The sequence below is a fragment of the Amblyomma maculatum genome, chromosome 5 (genome assembly GCF_055883805.1).
Source record: "Amblyomma maculatum isolate TAMU_Amacu chromosome 5, ASM5588380v1, whole genome shotgun sequence".
NCBI classification, from domain to species: Eukaryota; Metazoa; Arthropoda; class Arachnida; order Ixodida; family Ixodidae; genus Amblyomma; species Amblyomma maculatum.
This window is the reverse complement of record NC_139348.1, coordinates 136768358-136788501: the sequence shown is the minus strand read 5'-3', so window position 1 is coordinate 136788501 and position 20144 is coordinate 136768358. Positions and strand designations below refer to the sequence as shown.

The 20144-nt window shown below is 49.5% G+C and overlaps 2 protein-coding genes across 2 annotated transcripts in view; both read left to right on the top strand.

The window, feature by feature from the left end:
• LOC146189684 (ras-related protein Rab-40B-like) overlaps nucleotides 1-20144 on the top strand; it is a 49235-nt gene that overhangs the window by 18757 nt on the left and 10334 nt on the right. The window contains exons 3-5 of the mRNA XM_084604457.1: nucleotides 13005-13309; nucleotides 14214-14448; nucleotides 15282-15380. Coding sequence (XP_084460583.1) covers nucleotides 13113-13309; nucleotides 14214-14448; nucleotides 15282-15380 — 531 coding nt within the window. The 5' untranslated portion in view covers nucleotides 13005-13112. The remainder of the gene's footprint in view (nucleotides 1-13004; nucleotides 13310-14213; nucleotides 14449-15281; nucleotides 15381-20144) is intronic.
• LOC146189685 (uncharacterized) lies at nucleotides 17207-19849 on the top strand. Its single transcript, XM_084604456.1, has one exon. It carries the CDS (start codon nucleotides 17426-17428, stop codon nucleotides 19274-19276), a length of 1851 nt encoding a protein of 616 aa, XP_084460582.1. The 5' UTR covers nucleotides 17207-17425; the 3' UTR covers nucleotides 19277-19849.

Here is a 20144-nt window from a genome sequence, read left to right as displayed (position 1 = left end):
ATAAGTGCACTCGCAGAATGGGAAAGAGTAGTCGCTCGCTTTACTCGTAGCAGCATTCATCGCTACATGCGCAACAGTCGCGTAGCAGAATGCATCACTCAGGCTTTCGCCTTTCATCACTTTAGTCGCCAAAGTGTTCTCGAATTTTTTTATTCTCTGGCATGGTCACGTGTTGGCCAGTGGGGGATTTTTTGCCCTTGTCAGAGGGTGTTTGGTAGGTAGAGGTGTCGGCTGTATGCGCCTCCTTCGTGCAGGGACCGGTCGAAGAAGCGAGTTCATGCACGACGACGCGCTGCCACCTAGCTGCGCCCTCATGCCACGACGATTATACTGGCCGCTCTTGCGGCTCCATGTTTTTACTGATGCTGAAAATGGCGTGTATAATGAATGCCTCAGAGGATGGCGACGTTTTAAGCGGTGCTCGTACTCTTTGTTCTTTTCTGGCTTTTCCCGTCTAGTTCTTTTTTTTTTTTTTTTCTTTTTTTTTTCAGTTCTGGGTCGTAGTAGGTCGAGTGTATGACTTATACACAGGGCGAGTGCGAATGTTGCCATTTATTTTTTTTTTATTCTTTCCGGCTCGTGCATCGCGACTACTCCCCGGGAAGTGTTTTGATTGTCCTCGCGGACCTGAAGTGCGGGTCAAGGCCAAGGTTGTTGCGTACATAATGGCGGCGTTAAAATTCCCTCTGTGTCTTGTTATTTTTTTTCTTTCTACCTTTCCTCGCCTTGCTGCGTATGATAATGAGCTCAAAGCAAGTAAATATTCTCCTTTTTGGTGTTTACGTTAGCGATATGTAAATGAAGACATACATTTTGCGTTCAAAACGTTTTTGCTTTCACGCGGCATTTGCGAACTATTTCGAGGATTTCTTGATCGGAGGTGAGCGGAGTGAAATGGCCAACTTATTCTCACTGGCGGAGCGATATTGCTGGCAGCGTGAAAGGCCGGGGGTTTGTTACCTTTTTATATTAGTTGGCCATGGGCAATGGAGTCATCATTAAGTAACGTCCCAGTGAAGCGTGTTTGCGGGTAATTAGCTGCGCAGATTGAGCCCGCGGCCAAGAGAAAAACAACACCTAGCATCGTAGAGATTGCTCACGCGTCTCTCCCTGGTTTGGGATGCCGCGCACACAGAGAGAGATACGATCGGAAGAGGTAGAAAAGCGCACCGCGCCCTCCTTACCCCTTTCTGTACAGCGATGCGGTCGTCGTTCGTGACGACGGCGGGGGTCAAGCTGCGTGCGGGTGGCGGCGCCCGGTCCCTGTTTTAGTCGAGGGGGAAAGGGCGCGCATGCTAATGAGGAGACTACGACTGTTTGGTCCGTCCCCCAAGGTCGGTGAAAAAACAACACTAAAACAGAAGGAAGCAAGCAGCGATAAAGACGCAACCCGTATCCGGCAGCTGCGCGGCGTTGGCCGTGTTTTTGCGTGTCTGTTGTGGTCGTTGCCGATTTTCTTTTTTTTTTTTTTGCTTTGAAGAACCGGCAAAGGCATTTTAATATACCAGTATATAAATGTGCCATCTTTTTCGTAACATATTGCGATTTGCCACTACGCCTGCTAGGCTCGAAAGAGTGTCCGAACCCAGTGTGATGATTTGTTTCTCGCCTGTGCTTTTCACTAGGCGTTTTTGGCGACGTGGAGTGTGACGTAGTCGTCTTCTCAATTATTGCCGCACAGTCCAAAGCGGCTTACCGACAACAATAAGAGCAGCAGCGTTATCCGTTTCCTGCAGGAAAATATTTTGCATGATTCTATATACAGTATGCCCTATGGAAGTTCGCGTTTTGAAAAAAAAAAAAAAAAAAAAAAGGTTAGTTGGGGCTTCCGCCGCCAGAAGGAAAGTTGTCATCCTCCTCAAGTGTGCATCGACAGTGTGCAGTGTAGGATGGAACATATGACGCACGATGACGTGGTTGCTCGATTACCAACCCACCGCTGCTGAAGAGGAAGAAACGAGATCTCGCTGGCAAAAGCTGCTGCTTTGACGAAAGGGATCTTGAGGGCTTTTGAGAGACGGCTGCTCTCATTAATTTTCTTTCTAGGGCTTTACTTAACACGGTCTAACCCCTACCAGTAATCTTACATTGCATAGAAAAGCATCTGCCGAGTTGGAAAGGAAAGAAAAGACAGTGAGAGAACAGGGGAATTTATGGTGGCAAGCGAGTACTACGGAACCTGGCATAGCTATCGCCGGAGCCGATCATCCCTTGTGTGTGTACGTTGTTTTTTGTTTGTTTGTTTGTTTGTTTTTTTTGCCTCTCTCTCGCGCGGTTCATTGCATGTCGTCGCCTTCGTACACTTCCTTGCGTGCGTAGTAGATTCAGAGATAGTCGCTATCGCGTTAACCTCTTAACGCAAGCGGTTCGAAAATATTGCCTTCCCTCGAAGCCCTCAACCGAAAGCGAAACTAAACGTGACGCGCTTTCGTATCGCTTCGTATTTGGCCAGCTTGGCTAAATCAGCTGCTTCGTTTTTTCTTTTTCCTATTTGAGCCGACGGGAAGGTGGGCCCTTAGCGATGGGGCATGCCTGCGCCGCAAGGCCGTTCGTCTTTATTTTTTTTTTCTCTTGTGCTGTTATTGTCGACTCCGTTGCTACTAGGTGAAAACGCGGTATGCGGCTGTGCGTGGCGTCGGCGCACGACTTTGTGTATACAAGTGCACGAGCGCGACGACTCGGTCTGGCTAGCGGCGCGCAGTCTCCGGCGTGACGTGACGTCTTCGTCGGCTTCTGTTCTACGCGGTGTTGGTCTGTACTGCAGGCGTTCCACCACTCTCGCGTCTTCGCAGGTCTGGCCGAGATTTGTCCGCTGACGGCAGAACAAAAAAAAATAAGGGGGGGGGGGGGGGTATGCGCGGGGAAAGCTGTGGCCGCGGTGTCCAGGGTTACTTATGTCATGCGTCATTATTAATTAGCCTGCCTCGCCGCGGTGGTGCAGTAGGGGTAGGGCGCTCGACTGCTGTGCCCAAGGATGCGGGATCGAATCCCAGCCTCAGCGGCAGCTTTTCGATGGGGGAGAAAAGCAAGGCGCCCTTGTGCTGTGCGATGTCAGGGCACGTTAAAGAACCCCAGGTGGTACCGGAGCCCTCGACTGCGGCGTCCTGCATAACTTGAGTCGCTTTGTGACATTAAACTCCATAATCCAAACCAAAACCATTATTAGCCCGTTCGGTCGGATGTCATAATGCAATGGCAGGAAAGGTATTGAAATTTCAAACTAGCAAGGGAACTTGCACAGATCACGGATAACATGCGCGCGCTGTCATGAGCTTCAGGCGCTTCGACACGCGGCGAAATGTTTAAACATAATCATCGCTAAGGTGACACGCTTGGAACTGCCTATCGCTGTGGTCAAAAGTAGACATTAAAGTGCTTTTCTTTTCTGAATACCTTTTTTTTTTTTTTTTTCTCGCGCGATTCGTCGTGGCGTAACTCGCTCTGTATAACGGTAGGTTTGCTTCTGAACCAAAGTTTTCATGTTAACAGGGCAGAACTTAATTTCTTTTTTTTCTAAACAGATCGGTTTAGGCGCATTTTGCGCGTAATGCTTCTCTGAATTCGACGAGGATGTCAAAATAATTTTTGGTCCTGACTGTGCATCTCTTCCATAAATCCGTACCTGCGGTTCTGTATCCGCGCTCAATGAGAAAACGTTGGCGAGAGGACAAAACGGCAACTGCGAACTAAGGTCGGCATTCTGAAAGGTCATTTTTCGCGTGTCTTCGTTTTGTTTTCACTTGCTCATTTCAGAATGAGTCACGTTGTTCTTGGTTCTCCGATCTTTTATTATCCGATTCGATCACTGCCTGGTTTCGCAAATTGGAACTGCAGTGTGCTAACGGGAATAAGAAGAAAGTGGCATGTGTATAAGGTCTAGTACAATCTAATGTCTCCCTGCAGTAACGGAGGAACGGCTCCCGTTGACGTCAAAGATGGCGTCACAAGACGCAGTAGAAGCAAAGCAGCAGGGTTTTCAGCGGTGTCGCCGCTCCAGTGTAATTATTGATTTTCCTACTGCTGACGCAAAAGGGCAGAGCTGACGCAGCCGAGCTCTTCCGAAACGAAGAGGAAGCAAAAGCAAATGAAAACTTATCAGAAAGGAAACGGTTTTTCGATTAAAGTCCCAATATCATCCGTGGCTCCATGTTTTTCCTTGCTTTAGCCGCGGATTTTCCGGACTATGCCGCGTTATCAGGGGAGGGGCTCTGATTGTGTCGTCTGCAATGGTGTGCATTGGCAGAGACGGGCTTCCTGGTAATGACCGGCCCTCGTGCCCTATACTAATCCAGTGCTCAGAAGGGCGCATGCGTGGTACGAGATTGCGTGTCCTATAGGCTCATCAGACAGTCGAGCTCTGTCTGGCCATTTCGACCGCATACTTAGTTCGCGCACAAGACCCTACAGGTCGCTTTGTGAAACCAGTCTTTCATAAGGTCTCTGGTGATACTTTAGCGCGCGAGCAGACGAACATGCCCAGCGCAGTTGGCGTCTGATAGTGAAATGGGAGCACGTATATAACACGGCAGGATAATGTGCTTACAGCACTTAGTTATTTGCGTTTTCCCTTTATTTCTTCTCCGAGTTAGTTGGTGCATGCTAGGCGAGGTGAGCTGCCGACCGATTGCAAGAAAAAGCACGCGATCCTGAACATCGCAAGCTATGACAACCATGTGACATGTAGGGAGCGTAGCGTGCACGCGCTGACAGGTTTGTTTTGCTAGGTGGCAAATAGTTGTTGCAGCGAACACTAGTTAGAAGCGAGTATCGCCGTGTCTGTCATAGGCCACAATTGCACATGCGCCGTTGCACAGGTGTTCCGCCGCTGCGCCGCGCTGGTCTCCACCGCTGCGCCAACTTGTGACGTCATGGGCCTCGTTGTGCAGCCTCACTGCGCATGCGCGAACCATTCGCTGATCCCCTCCGCGGCGCTCTCTCCTCGCTGGTCTCCACCGTTGTGCCAACTTGTGACGTCATGGGCCTCGTCGTGCAGCCTCACTGCGCATGCGCGAACCATTCTCCGGTCCCCTCCGTGGCGCTCTCTCCTCCATCGCCTCCGACTTCGTATGATCACGTGAAAATACTGCTGTCACACGGGCATGCGGCTGAACTCCTGCTAACTCCCTTCAACCAAGATAGGCTTTATCTCAATGGAGATACGCGCCTTGTCACACGGCAGTCCTTTAGGAAAGGAAGTTCCTAGAGTAAGGAGTTCCGACCATTTCCTTAGAGCAGGTAAAGGGCTCTGGTTCCCCCGCGAGTTTCAGGGCAGGCTAAAAAAATGCATTAATTTTACATTTATAACTAATTTTAGTACTGTTGCACAACGCAAAGCGTGGAAAAAAGTAAACGCGCAAATATCAAAGCATGCACGCAAAAATTTTGCAAGCACATTGTGTTCAGCAGAACGGACAAACCCGCTATGCTAGTAAAAGTAACAGCGCATTCCTTTCACGTGAATGAAAATACATTTATATTTTAAATTTAATTCAAATTGTTGAAAAGGAAGCGGCTAAAAGTTATTTTGCACGTTTTTAACTTGATTATTTTATATGAATACACAAAACGAACAGCGCCTGATGGGACCCCAACGGCGTCTCTGAGGAGCTCGTTCTTAGCCGTGTGACACGGCGACAACTCCATTGGGAAAACAAAACAGCGCACTCCTGACACACGGACAAAGAAGAGTCTACAACACAGCGCTGTGTTGTAGTCTTTCTTTGTCCGTGTGTCAGGAGTGCGCTGTTTTGTTTTCCTAAGATGAACTACCAACTAATCTGTTCATCCACCCTTGCAACTCTATTGGGGCTGAACTCCATCAGTGGTCCTTTATGGAACAGAAGTTAGAGGGAGTTGGTACGTGCCTGTGTGACGTAACATGCAAGCGTACGCCCAACAGCATACGCGGAAGGTCGGGAAGAACGTCTCGCCTGGCGGCGGCATCAAGACGCGGAGCGACGGAGACGCTGAGTCGAGCTTTCGCTATGTGTGTCCTGGCCTAGCTGAGATAAGCCACTGCTTAAGAACTTTATCTCTTACTAACGTTTGCCGGTTGCTCGTCCGTCCCTCCGTTCAAAATGGCGGCCAAGTTCAAGATTCCCGTTCAATATTCAAGATGGCGGCCAAGTCACGTGATGCTAGCTACAGCATTGCAGATAATTTCTGATAGTGATGAGAAAGAGTCTCTCTCCCCTCCCCTGCATGTGCTTTCTTTTTGCAATTCGTCTCTGTAAGCGCGTCTGCATGGTTCCGCTGCCTTCGTTTACGTGCATCGTCTTTTCGTCCCCTCCGGAGGTGATTTGGAGTTGAGGCATTTTTTTTTCCGGTACGAAGTGCTAAACTAGGCGAAAAAAAAATTATATAGTTTTCTTATCGGTTTGGCGTTAGTGGTTTATAAAACCGGGGCTCGCCAGCGCAAACGACGTGGTGCGCGACACGCTTCGCGAGGTTTAATGTTGGAATCAGGAGGGATGCGGAACGCGATCCATCCGGGTCGTTTGGCGTGCACCGGTTTATTGAGGCTTGGGCAGCGTGCGATAAGGGGTTTTATTGGCCGTTTGTGTTTCCAAAACAAGGATAACGCAGTCGTCCCTACCCCCTCGTTCTCCCGACAGCGCCGTGTTTTTGAAAGCTGTAATAAATTACAGACGGGCAAGGTATTTCTTATCTGGGTATTCCGTGGAGCTAGCTTATGGGAAAGGGGGGGGGGGGGGGGGGGCATTATTTCGAATTTCGCGACGGACTTTCCTCCTCGGAAGCTGTGGAGATTTTCGTGTGGCACCCGCGCAGGCGCTACCGGAATCCGTGTTGACGATGACGCCGCCGTGTCGAGATGCGTCGGTGCCCGTTTCGTGGGTGGAGTGAGAAATGATTCGCTCTAATTCGAAAGGAAGCTTATACGTCACGGATAAATGGTCCCTACGTTCGATGCGACGGGTTCGCGGGAGTTTAGCGGCGTGTGCTCGGCAGTTCGTGTCGTATAATTCCATACGAGCGTTGACAGTAAATATGTATATAATGCGCGTGCTATTGCCGTCGGTCGGTGCTACCGGCACGCGTATGCCGTGTGCCCCGTCTTTATCGGTTGGTCGTCGACCGTTCTTATCCGGGCTCCAGTTGCTGGTGTCACTTTCGATTGCACTCATGCCACCGCAATGTGGAATTCGCAGTGGCGAAGTGCATAGCCAACTTCGTTGTAGCCAGTGCAATGGATACATTCAGGTCAGGTCAAGAACGAATTTCGGGAGCTGCTACTATATGTGAGGGATATTGATTGACGGATTTGTCCTTTAGCTGAATGATACTTAAGCGAAACTAAACAAAATAGAAAATTAAAAACACTACCTCTCCCCTGCTCTTGTCACGGATTTGTAGGAGGACTAATAGTAATAAAAGCACATCTACTCGCCCCCCCACCCCCCTGGCCTTAATTTTTTTTTTTTTTTTTTTCAAGGAAGCCAGACCAGCCGGGCGTTTTCGTGTAGACTCGTGTTTTTGTAACGAGCGTCTGAAAAAAAAAAAAAAAAGGAAGCGTTTAATGCGTTTCTTTTTAATGTCCATTCCCGTTTTAACTTTTTCTATTTGAATCGCTGTACACGTTCCTTGGTCTTTTATCGGGCTCGCTAGCGCGATTTCTGGTTTGTTCAGGAGCACGGCGTCCTTTTACAGCCATCGACGTGACAACGGTGTCCCTGTCGTGTTGTGACCCATCACATCGCCTTGCGCTTACAGCCGGCGTCCCTCAGCAGTGCCTTCCTTGATAGCATCTTAGACCCCCCTCTCGTCCCTTTCTTTTTTTGCCCTAGTCTTTTATTACCTAGTCTTAACGCACAAACACAAGCGGGAGGCTGCTTGTAGCTGCAGCTGCGGAGATGGACTGCGCCCCGGGCGGTCAACGAAAGCCTTCCGTTCTCTCGTCGACGCTGTCCGCTGCTGTGATGTTCCGTCTCTGCGCCTTCCCCCCCCCCCCCCCCCCTTTTTTTTTTCTTTTCTTCAGAACTCAACCGCCCTGCTACCTGCGCGACCATTTGTGCAGTGTACGCGTATACATACACGCGGGCGATCCTGGTCGCTCTCCACTCGAGTTTGCGCCCTCTATTGTTTCCCAGGTCAGCGCTGCACTGCGCGCGCAAAGTTGGGCCTCGCGGACACTGTACGTAACGCGTTCCTGCGTCGCAAAAAAAAAAAAAAAAAAAGTAATAAAAAGAAAGAAGAAAAATTGGGGCTGCGCCACTGTTTCGGTAGCTTTATCTGTACCCGTCCCTCTTTGTCGGGAGAAGCGACCTCGGCTGCGGAGATAGAAAAGCGGGTCGATTGCACCGACGCCCGGGGTACGGAACTGTTTTGGCACGCGACGATGACAACACGGCCTGCGACAATCGAGCGGCCCGTGCAAGCGACCCAAAAAGAGAGAGACTAGTGGGAGAGGTGCCATGCGACGGCCTTTCGTGATTTCGCCTCTTCCTCCTCCTCCTATCCCTTTGAGCTGTGCGGCTCGTGTTTGTTTTTTCCTATTTTTCTTGCCGTAACGGACGAAAAAAAAACGAGGGAACGAGGCCAATAAACCCCCGCCGGTTGATATCGCACACCCTGATTTCCATCGGCGGCAGTGCGCGGCCAGTGTACCCCCGTGCTCCGCAGCATAATAGTGTCGGGTGCGCTGTGTCTCCTTTGGTATGTGCTCGCGTGTCTCTCTCTATATCTGCTTGTGTTCGCAGCCTTTCAATCGCGGAACTCGTTTTATTTCCACGGTCGCAAAATTCCTCCCCTCTCCCCTTCCTTCATCGCCTCCGCTCATGTGCTGTGCTCATGAGCGGCGTGCTTTTATCCGCATGGGTTTGCGTATAGTCCTTACTTAACCGTCAAATCATTGGAGGTGCACCTAAGGTGATCGCACAGCGAGGAAAATGATGTTAGCAGACAGTTATAGAATAGGGTCAGCGCTGATAGAAGGTAAGCAAACAAATGTGGGAAAATGAGCGGCTCTTAATGAGGTATACACACGGAAGAAGTCAACAGACACAAATGAAATGGAAGGAAGGAACAGCTCAAACGGACGGGACGTGTAGGAAGGCGAGACAGACACATGAGCTGACTAGCAACCAAATGGTTTATTGCGAAACAAGTAACAATATATAGCAGACAGCCAAAGCGCATAAAAATCAAATTACGCTGTCTTTGGCTGTCTGCTATATATTGCTACTTGTTTCGCAATAAACCATTTGGTTGCTAGAAACAGCTCATGTGCCTGTCTCGCCTTCCTACACGTCCCGTCCGTTTGAGCTGTTCCTTCCTTCCATTCAACATGAACCTACCTGCCCGACCAAAGCCCTCTTCTTGAACACAAAGGAAAGCATTTGGGGGTTTCATTTCCGCTGTTGATAAGTGGGAAGTGATTTATTAGAAAGTGGAGAAAACAACCGCGTGCCGCCTGTGGGATCCGAACTCACGGCCTCCGAATTTGGCGTCCTGTGTTGTTACCACATTATCTACGGCAACGACTGTTGCAACTCTTGAGTATTTATATTGCGTGTAACCTAGCCTTTAGGGTGTTCATCAGCGCCGCCCTTGTTCATTGGCTGCGGAGGTAGTGCGTCCAGTGTTATCGCCAGTGGAACGTGATCAAACGGGGAACGTAGGAGCTGCTCGATAACCCTCTTACGCTGCTATCTGTGACGTCAAGGGGTCCAGATTCAAGGTCCTCATTACGTTAATCAGTTCTGGAACACGATGACCCCATAGGTTAGTGGGACAGAGCACTAGTGGAGCGGCAGTTCACATGAACAGGGCATTGCCGCAGAAACGGCGTAGGATAGCTATGGTTAGGGTCCCCCTGCGCGCCTCGACTCTTCAAAACGTATTTAATAGACGCTATACCGCGAAGCGCCGTATCTTTTTCCACGCTTTATTTTTCGACGACGACGAGCGCCTTTGAGTCAGTCGTAGACGAGATGAACGCTGGTGCGCCAGAGAGAAATCGACGCGTTAAGAAAGTGTGCAGCGGTCACAGCCTAGCAGATAGCCCTAGCAGTTCATACGCCATAAACACAAACACAACTCAGTCTGTGTATGTGAGTAAAGTGTCGCTTCGAATAAACCGGAAATTCGTATTAAGCGAGTTCGATTTGACGGGGCCCCACTATATACATAAAGCGTTTCTCCTTGGTCGCGCGGGCGTGCTGGCGTGACGGTGTAGTTTGCCCTTGTGGTGGTCTGTTCTTGTGTGTGCATCACAGGGCCGCTGCTCACCCCATCCTCCTAGCACCCGACGAACTTCGTCGCTTGGTCGTTGCCCGATCGGGTTGCATAAATGGATCTCAATAGGCTGTGAACTGCAGGCATTCAGTGCGGCCCCACTGCATCTTTGGTTGCGCGCGGCTTTCTCCTTCCCTTTCGTGCGTGCCTCTTTGGAGAGGAACCGTTTTAGTTAAGTGACCCTTTTTAACCCTGTTTGGCGTATCGCCTTTTTTTTTTTCTTCTTCTTCTTAACCGGGCATAGCTTCTAAACTGGGGCGCCGTGGCTTCCCTGTCGTGCCCGCCTCTACTATACATTCGCGGTCTTGCTTTCCCTGTACGACCTTATTACAGGCGACGGTATGGGGCAGGCGTGAGAAAAAAAAAAAATTGCACAGAAATAGTACGGGCGCACAAAAGGATCTAACTTATCTTTTGCTGCCACCGAACCAGCCATTCCATATTAGCTTGCGCAACTATCTTGAAAAATAGGCCACACTCGGGCGATCACGATTATATCGTTGCAGTGCTTTGTGCACGGGAGGAATGTTTTGATTCTTTAATTGAATTGCAGAGAGTCCGAGAGCACAGCACGTACGAAACGCTACGATAGTTTGTATGTTCGCGCGACGTTTTTGGGAGTCGGAAGCAGAAGGTAAAGATGGAGCGCAGGAAAAAATGGGGGAAAAGCAAACAACTCGCAATCTGCGAAAGCACGGTATCGTTGCCACATCGTTAGTCCGCGCACTGCCACGGGGCGTCACGCCGGTCAGGTCGCGCGTGCGTTCCGACGGCGTCGCCGGGGGCAGCAGATTGTTCTTTCTTTGTCACACGGGAACTGGGCGACCGATTTGTATTGTTTTAACGTAGGGGGCTATACAGGTGCTTCGCTTGACGACGGCCGTTTACCTGTTGACTCCCCTTTCCGCCCGTCGCCGTATTTTCCTAGCGTCGCCCCTGCAGTGGCTGTATAGCGTACGGCGCAAGTTTGTGCGCTGTTGAAGCGTTGCCGGTCTGCTTGCGGGAGGAGTGTTTGTGAGGGGTGATGGTGTTGTGCGGCGGTACCCGCGTGTGTGCATGCAGTCGCTCTCTCAAGGAAGCCGCGAAGCTTCGCCCGTGGATTGTTCGGCTACACAATGGCCATATACGCTGCGCCGGGCTTGTTACGCGGACAGTACACGATATGACGTCCGCCTGCCGCGGACATGGATACATCGCACTTGGCGTGAGCCACTTGCAACTGGGTGGTTTGAATGGCACCCGCCGCCGCTCGAGCGTACTAGAGGGTCGACGAAACACGAGTGCTTTCTCCGTTTCGTGTCGCCCCCGTGTTTTTGTCTGTGTACTTGTCGCGTTTCTTCGGAGGTTCGTGCGATCATGGGGTGGAGCGCGGCACCGCCTATCGGTGTCACTTCGATTTCCCCCCCCCCCCCCCCTTCCTTCTGGCTAGTCTGCGTCGGCGTGAGCGTATATGGAGCAGCTGAAGACTTCGATATGGACTGTAAAAGTAACGTCGCAAAATAACGGCAGCGGGCAACACTACCGAGAAGGTATTGTTCCAAACCGCTTGAGCCATGACGGAGACATACATGGATGTGGAAGAATATATGGCTTCTTTGTAGGTCAGAACAGCAGCTTGAGCTTGTTGGTCATTCATCTTCAGGTAACAGCGCGAAAACATGGACGCGACACAAGAGCAAGAACACGCAACGAGCGAGGGGCCGGAAACGAAGGCCCTCAGTTAGGGGGGAGAGGAAATTTCTGTGTTCACTACAGTATAATGTGAACATTCGCGTTGCGGAGCTCCGTGCATTTTCAACTTGGATCGGACGTTCATTGAACCTTGCGTGCAAGCTTTGATCAATTTCGTCGTCGTCAGCTTGCGTGAGGCCTTCATTGAACCTTAACTCCGGATAAGACTTCGATGAACGCAAAACACTTTGATTTCGCTTTCTTCCTCTGGTTTCGTCACCTGGGCTGAATCCACCTGTTCTGCATGGCCCACGTGCCAGCCGTCGCAGACGCACTTTTGTCTGACTGGATCCGTTGGGCGCGTAGCCGCTGTTCCGAACTTGCGCGCGGCGCCTATCGCATAGCGATGTTTTGACGTAGACATTTTAATTTATCTGCCTTATCACTGCATGCGGCTGCTTCCAGCACCAGTCCGCACATTGATGTCTAACCGCCTTTGACACCCGGGTAGTCGTCTTATTGTTTCTCGCTTTCTGAGCGGCCCCTCTGACGACACCTTGAGGCTCTCTTCGCGTTCCTAACGACACATCTAAAACGTGGTCTGCAGTGGCTGTTTTCTTTTCTTTGGGGTCGTGTGTCGTAATCGGCGTGCCACTGCAGCACCTTGTGACTGTCTCCCCGTTTTCTTTCCTCCTGCTGCGTATTGCGACGTTGTAAACGCTCGGGACGCCGTTCTATAAACAACAACAAAAATACTGTGAATGAGTAGTCTGTTAACATGCTGCTGGCATGACGCCTAGTCTGGGAGCTCGCGGTAGTATAGGGACCAGGGTGGGATGGATTATATCGCTGTTTCTTCTACCTTAGTCCTTGCGTTGTGTTTATTACTTGTCTGCAGTTATTCTTTGCGAATAAGGAATATGAGGAGTCGCTAATACGCCCACGTGCGTGCGCTTGCTTGTATCGTAACGTTAATCTGATGGCGCTCTTGTGTGCAAGTTATACGCTGACGTGACTCGCCCCAGTAAAATTCATTAGACAGTTGCATAAACGACTGTGTCTTTCCCTACTTTGCGCAGCCGCGAATGGCGGTGCTCGTCCCTGCTTAGTACGACCGGCGTCCGCGAAGTGGCGTGCCGCGGTGGCGTGGCCGCTAGGGGGCAGCAGCAAGAGCAACAGCAGCAGCCATGGAGGCTGCGCTGAACGGCACCGCCAACGGGCCGGCGGCGGTGGTGCCGGTGGTGCCGAGCGGCCAAGGCGGCGGCGTTCCTTCGGCCAAGGCGTACGACTACCTGCTCAAGTTCCTGCTGGTCGGTGACAGCGACGTAGGCAAGGGCGAAATCCTCGGCGGACTCGAGGACGGCGCCCTGGAGTCACCTTTCAGGTGCGCTGCCACACTGATCTACTCAGTTTACTTTGCCTGTCTCTTGTTAGTACTGACTGGTTGCGGTGATTTTAAAAGTGGCTGCCATACTCTAACCAGGTTTCTGGCAGAAACCTGTGCGTTCACCTGATCCACATTACTGCAGCCTGTCCTACCCTTGCCCATATCTACCCCGGCTTTTTCTCCCCTGTATGCCCCCTCTGCGGGGCACCCAAAGCAGACTTTCATCGCATCCTCTACATGTGCTGTGAGCTCCAGCCACCCCGCAATTTGCAACTAACAGACATAGAGCGATGGGAGATTGCGGTGTCCAGCTCGGACCCAGCTGCACAAAAGGAGCTGGTGGGCTGGGCTCTAAGAGTCGCTGAGAGCCACAAGCTCCCGGCCACCCTACGCGATATCGAGCCGACCCATCAAAACAGTCGATAAGGCTCAAGATTCAATAAACGTTTTCACCACCACCACAACATGAAAGCTGTAGTTAATCTCACCCTTAGTGTGCAGTGCAGTGTGTGAGTGGCATACTTATTCAAAGTAAAATGTATGCAGTGCACATGTAATCTATACAAGCTACAATATCAGGCTTAGTTTGCAGAGGAGGGTGTACAATTTGCGGACTGTTTGTAATGACTGAAAGAAGGCGGTGTATGCTCCCGAGTCATTTTCAGCAGCTATTTAACCATTTATAGTAAAATGTGCTAGAACAAGTTCTTTTCTGTACAATTCGGCATCTTTGGTCTGAGGTCAGTTGAATGACGTATATATAAATTATTTTCATTTTTGCTACATATGTCTTTCTGCATCCCTTTTGATCCTTTGTAAGTTTACAGATGGGTAAACTTTATGAGTGAGTCAAACAGCCTTGAATACTGTTAATGTGGTGCAATGGTGTGTGGTTCTGCAGCGCCCCTGGCGGCTTTGCCTCATACCGGACGACGACTGTGCTGCTGGACGGCAAGCGAGTGCGGCTCCACCTGTGGGACACGTCGGGCCAGGGCCGCTTCTCGACGATCATCCGGTCGTACTCGCGCGGTGCCCAGGGGATTCTCCTGGTGTACGACATCACGAACCGGTGGTCCTTTGATGGCCTGGGGCGCTGGCTCCAAGAGGTGGAACGGCATGCGCCGGGAGTCTCTAAGGTGAGCAATACAGACATCCGGGACAGTCAGCAATTAAAAGGAGTGAAGGTTAGAAATTGATTGAACAAAGCACAGGAATGAAAAGGATAACCTTGAGAGACAGAACAAACTTGCATTAATGAGGTCCTGGTAGTGGAAATCCAGAGGGAAAAGCACACAAACAAAAAAAAACCCCCAGAACACGTAACGCGTTGAAAAGAAACTCTTTTAACAGCGAAAATCCTAAAAGAATAAAAAAACAGAGGCAGTTGAAATTCGCATGAACGGTTTATGCGACAAATTTTATTTTGAAATTGCTTTGCCATGATAATGTTATCGAATAGGTCTCATCCCAGTAACTAATGGGACGTGACAGAGCACGTGAGTCGAATTCCTGTGTGTGACCACTAAAGCGTCCTTGGCTTTGTTTCTTCAAGTAGACAAGCTTACATTTTTGTGCAGCTGGTAGATGGGTGAAAAGCACTCAAACTTATGTTGCTGGTGATTTCATGCAAAAGGCAAAGAACCACAGCTGTTCTCTGGAGGTGCTCACCCTTTCTGAATGCATGGTAAAAGAGAAAGATAACCACTGGCGGCAAATCCACTGCCAGCAAATGGCCTGAGATCTATCTGTTGACTGTTGGAGCTAGGACTCTTGGCTTGACAGGTCTTCCTGTATGTACAAACAATGCTGCAGTACATTTTTATATTAAAAATGTTATATTAAATTTTTGCGCTGTATTTTTTATGAAAATAACTGCAGTTTCTCTGTATCGAGAGAAACATGGGGACTCACTAGTGCATCTGCTCATCACTGTGAAGTTCAGTAATCGTCAGGAATGCCGTCCCCTCAGGTCCTGCTGGGCAACCGACTGCACTTGGCTTTTAACCGTGAAGTGGGCCGGCAGGAGGCAGCGGAGTACGCCCACAAGCACGGCATGGCATTCTTTGAGGTACGTCACATGTCATGATCTGATGATTTCTTCGTTCCAGTCTGTGTCGTGCACGTGGGTGGGATACTAGACTAAATGAGGAAAAGTGGAGCCATACGTTTGTTTGGCTGTTGCTTGGATATGCAATCACTTTCTACACAAGACATCATGGTGCTCGTTTCTGACTGCCTTTGATGTTTCAGCTCTGGTGCACCATCCGTGCACCAAGCACCGTGTGTAAGGCAGCTTTGGATGAACAGCAGATATTAAGCGCCCCCCTGGTTCCACATGTTGTCGAAAAGATGGTTTCATTTGGTTTATAGGGCTTAACGTTTCAAACGGTCATCGGCTACGAGGGACATTTTAGCGGGGGCTCTTCAAATTTTGACCGCCTGTGCTTCTTTAACACCGTGTGATATCGCACACTACACCCGGTGCCTTTCATTTCGCTGCCACCGAAACTGTGCCACCACAGCTAGGATCGAACTCTCGTCCCCGGTATTGGCAGTTGAGGACCCTAACCACTGAGTCACCGTGGTGGGGCACATCAGAAAGGGTGGTTAATTATATTCAGATTGGCTCTGCAATAGAAAATTTGAATTGTGCGCGGTTTGCTTGGCTCGTTCATGATAGTGGTTGCACCCTCAGGCGATTAATCGGTAGTGAGAGATATCTGGTAATAATACCGGAGGCAGGAGTCTAATGCAGAATTCGGAACTACATGGCCGCATATGTTTGCTGCAAGCCATTCAGGCCACATTTCAGTGTGGAGTCAGGGTGGAGCATCATTTTGTTTTTTATCTGTGCTGGCATCATCAGCTTCAAGTCGTACTCAGCACGATGCCATCCCGTCGGAAACTATTAAACTAAGTGTGGCGGCATCGCCTTTTTTTTTGTGTGTGTTTAGTTAATATTGAGAAAGTGGTTAATTTGAATTACACTGTAAGCTAATGTAATGCTTCAATAAGTACAGCCACGAGGAAATTGTAAACATGCACTTGCCAGTGCAGTTGGTAGAACACAACTGTCCTGTATTTTCACTGCAGATAGGCAACATACTCAGGACTGAAAATTCATTTTTCTTTGCTTGTGAGCTCTAGTTTGAGAAGGCTGGCAGAGACCACCTGATGAAGTGCGAACTTCGTGAAGTGAATATTAATGCACAACGATATCATGGCTCATGAGCAGCATGGACAGGCTTTGTGAACAGCATTTGTGGATGCCAAGTTCTAACTGCAACTTACTGTCATGCTGCGCAGTGAACATCATAGTCTTCATAAAGTTCCATCTACACCTCCCTTTCATTTAACATAGGTAAATATGCCATACACGTACGGCATCTGGCCGAGTGCGGCAGCCGAGGTTCGCTAGTGTGTAGTGTCAGGTGAATCCACCGGGCAGCTTGACAGAACTCGCATTATTGTCACCTATGCAGACTTTTTTTTTTCACATTCACAATGACCAAATTGAGGGTGGTGCTTAAGTTCAAGAAATCTAAACTAAAGCCCCCCCCCCCCCCCCCCTTTTTTTTTTTGACAGCCGTATCTCGACGATACACGCAATTACAGTTCGCTTAAGGGGAGACGCGGGTCGAAAAACGGCGATTTTCAGTAAAAATGTCACTTCTGTGTTTTTGACTGCTTTAGTAAATTTCAACCTTCCTCTTTCATATATAAAAAAATCAGAGCCACAAATGATCCGGAAATTATCGAAAACGGCGGTTAAAGTACCTGCGGTGGCTCGAAAATGTGCAAATTTGACCCATTTTCAAGCGCGCGAGGCGTCAAATTGCGAAGTTGTACGGCGTAGGAATTTCGTGCGGCGCTAGGTCTACGCGTTTTCTCCCCAAAGCAGGCTTTGCCGCTGCGCATGCAGCAAAGAAATAATAATAAAAACAGCATTCCTAACCGCCAAAACCGCGTGCTTGCACGTCACGTGGTTCGATCGTAGCTACGCCATTGGCTCCCAGTTCGCGAAGCGGCCGCACTTCGTCTGCTGTGTCTGAGACGCGCACCTCGCACTACGTGTTCCGAAAGCCGCTGCAAATATTTCTGCTTGTTGCTGATATGGATGCTAAGAAGGAGCGTGGCGTTCAACGTCAAAAGTTTTGGACGAAGCATAAATACAAGGGAACCCGCCGCAAAGTAAAACGGCGTGTGACGGAGATGCCCGCGGCACCTAGGCCTAACCTCGGCGGAGGGGACGCTTACGTTTCTGTGACGGCTGGATGTTCCAACTTCATCGAAAGCGTAGACAGCTTCATCAGTGCGTCTGAGAGAAAGATCGGGGTCTTCGAAAATGAAGGTAGGGATGGTGATGAGTCGGCGACTGCTTTTATCATCGAGATCGGCGCCGTGAACGTCCTTGTGAGCGGCGCGGCATGCCCGGAGTGCGGACGGTGCGAACTTTCGATCAAAGAGTTGCCGGCAAAGCGAAAAGGACTCGCTTCATTTCTGGAGTTGCACTGCGGAAATGAAGCATGCCCCACATCGACTGTTTCATCGACGTATTCATCGCGACGAGCGACTCCGGCGAGCGACGTCAACGGTGAAGCGCGTCCATCTGCCAGCGCTAGAGAGAGCTTCGCCGTCAATGTTAAGGCCGTGGTTGCAGCGCGCGCTGTTGGAGCGGGACACAACCAACTCGTCCGATTTTGCTCAATTCTTGGCTTACCTAAACCAATGCATCACAAATCGTTCAACGCCATCACGAAAAAGGTGCACCTCGCGGCTACGAAGGCGGTGGTCGAGAACCTGGAGTTCGTTCGCAAAGTGACAGCTGAGGAAGTTGGATCCGCCAGTCTAGCTGTAATGTTTGATGGCACTTGGCAAAAAAGGGGACACAAAAGTCACAATGGCGTAGGCACTGCCATTTCGCTAGAGACAGGGCTTTGCCTGGACTTCGAAGTTTTGTCTAATTACTGCCAGAGCTGCAGTACCCACACGGAATTTGCAGACAAACGGGAGGAGGAAATATGGCAAGCTTTCCACATGCCAGTTTGTGAAAAAAATGTGGACTGCTCAGCACATGCCATGGAGACGACTGCTGCTCTGAGGATATGGAAGAGGACACAGTCCTACAGTACACCACTGAAATTTACAACCTTTCTAAGTGACGGAGATAGCAAGGCCTTTACAGCTGTGTCAGCACCAAGTGTGTACAGTGGTGTGCCCATAACAAAAGAGGATTGCACAAACCATGTCGCCAAGCGGCTTGGGACTGCACTACGAAAGCTCAGCATGCCAAGAGGTCACAAGCTTACAGATGCAGTCATCCACAAGCTGCAGACATACTTTCAGGTCGCCATCACTGGTAATAGAGGAAGCGTGCGTGGCATGTATTGTGCAATTTGGGCATCCTTCTTCCATTCTTGCTCAACAGATGCAGCCAAAAGCCACAAATTTTGTCCAGATGGAGAGGGCTCATGGTGTAAATTCAAGAGGGCAGAGGCATTGGGCCAGGCAGCCCCAGCACACACCCCCATTCTCACCAACAGCCAGGGCAAGGCAATGCTGCCCGTATATAAGAGGCTCACAAATGAACAGCTGCTCTCTCGCTGTGTGAAGGGGAAAACGCAAAACGCAGCTGAATCGCTCAACAGCAAGATTTGGCTGTTGTGCCCCAAGACGAGGTTCGCCTCACGCACAGTTGTCGAGATGGCAACATCACTTGCGGTCTTGTGGTTTAATAAGGGACACAAGGCCTTTGAGAATGTGCTGGAAGAACTGGGTGTCCTTCCCTCAAGAGAACTTGTCACTCTGAGCAAGAATTCTGATACATTCAGAATTTCAAGAATGTCCAGAAAGCAGACAGCTGAGGCAAGGGCTCGTCGCCGCAGTCTAGCTAAGAAGGCTTGTCTCGCGGATGCTACTAACAAAAGCTCTGAGGGACGAACATATGGTGCAGGGGAATTCTGAAGCTGTACACTGTAGGAGGATGCCCTGGCCTGTATTGCCTCCAATTTTCATGCACATAGTCCAACTAGAACCGTAGTAAAGAGCATTTACAACTTTCATTTGCATTTTTCTCAACTTCTTATTTTGAGTGAAACATGGTTATTGCATGCAACATTTTATGCATTTGTCGTACTCGGATCAAGACCAAATTTGGCATGCATAATATTTAGGATCTGTAGAATGCAGTTATCTAGGTTTTATTACAATTGGTGAAGTTTGTAAGTATGAAAAGTTCAAATAGATTTATGCACTAGCTTCTGAAAAGGGAAGCATGAGATAAAAATTCCAGTAAAATGGTGCATGCTGCAGGATCACCATTTCCTTGCTTATTTGCATTTAGTGAAGTATAAGGAACAAGAAAAAGCAACTTATACTGCTTTCTCATGCTCACTGGCATGTCCAGTAGGTTTGTAAAATGCACAGTTTTTCAACTGTTCATGGTACTTAGAACATGAAAGCTTGAAGTTATCTCAGAAATAAAAACAGATTTGGAAAGAGGAGATCAATCTCTATAAATGGTGCAATTTTCATTTATGTGACATCAATATTAAAGAAAATTGGTTTCCGAGTAGCGTCTCCCCTTAAACTTCAAGCTGTAGGCAGCTGCCTGCAAACATGTTCCGACTTCTGGTAGGGCTGTCGGACAATTGATATCAAACCAGTTGTCAGTCAGGTGGCGTGTTTAAATAGGTCACATGACTGTGTAACAGCGTCATTGAACAGGTGACGCTGAAGCTCGTGTGAGGTCACATGGGTACCACTTGAACGCTTTTAATTGACAAGTAGAATGCATATTTTCTCAGCACAAAAAAAATATAGACAGGACGAA

What these genes read in the sequence shown, in the direction of transcription:
- LOC146189685 (XM_084604456.1), top strand. Translation starts at nt 17,426, where the DNA reads ATGGATGCTAAGAAGGAGCGTGGCGTTCAACGTCAAAAGTTTTGGACG.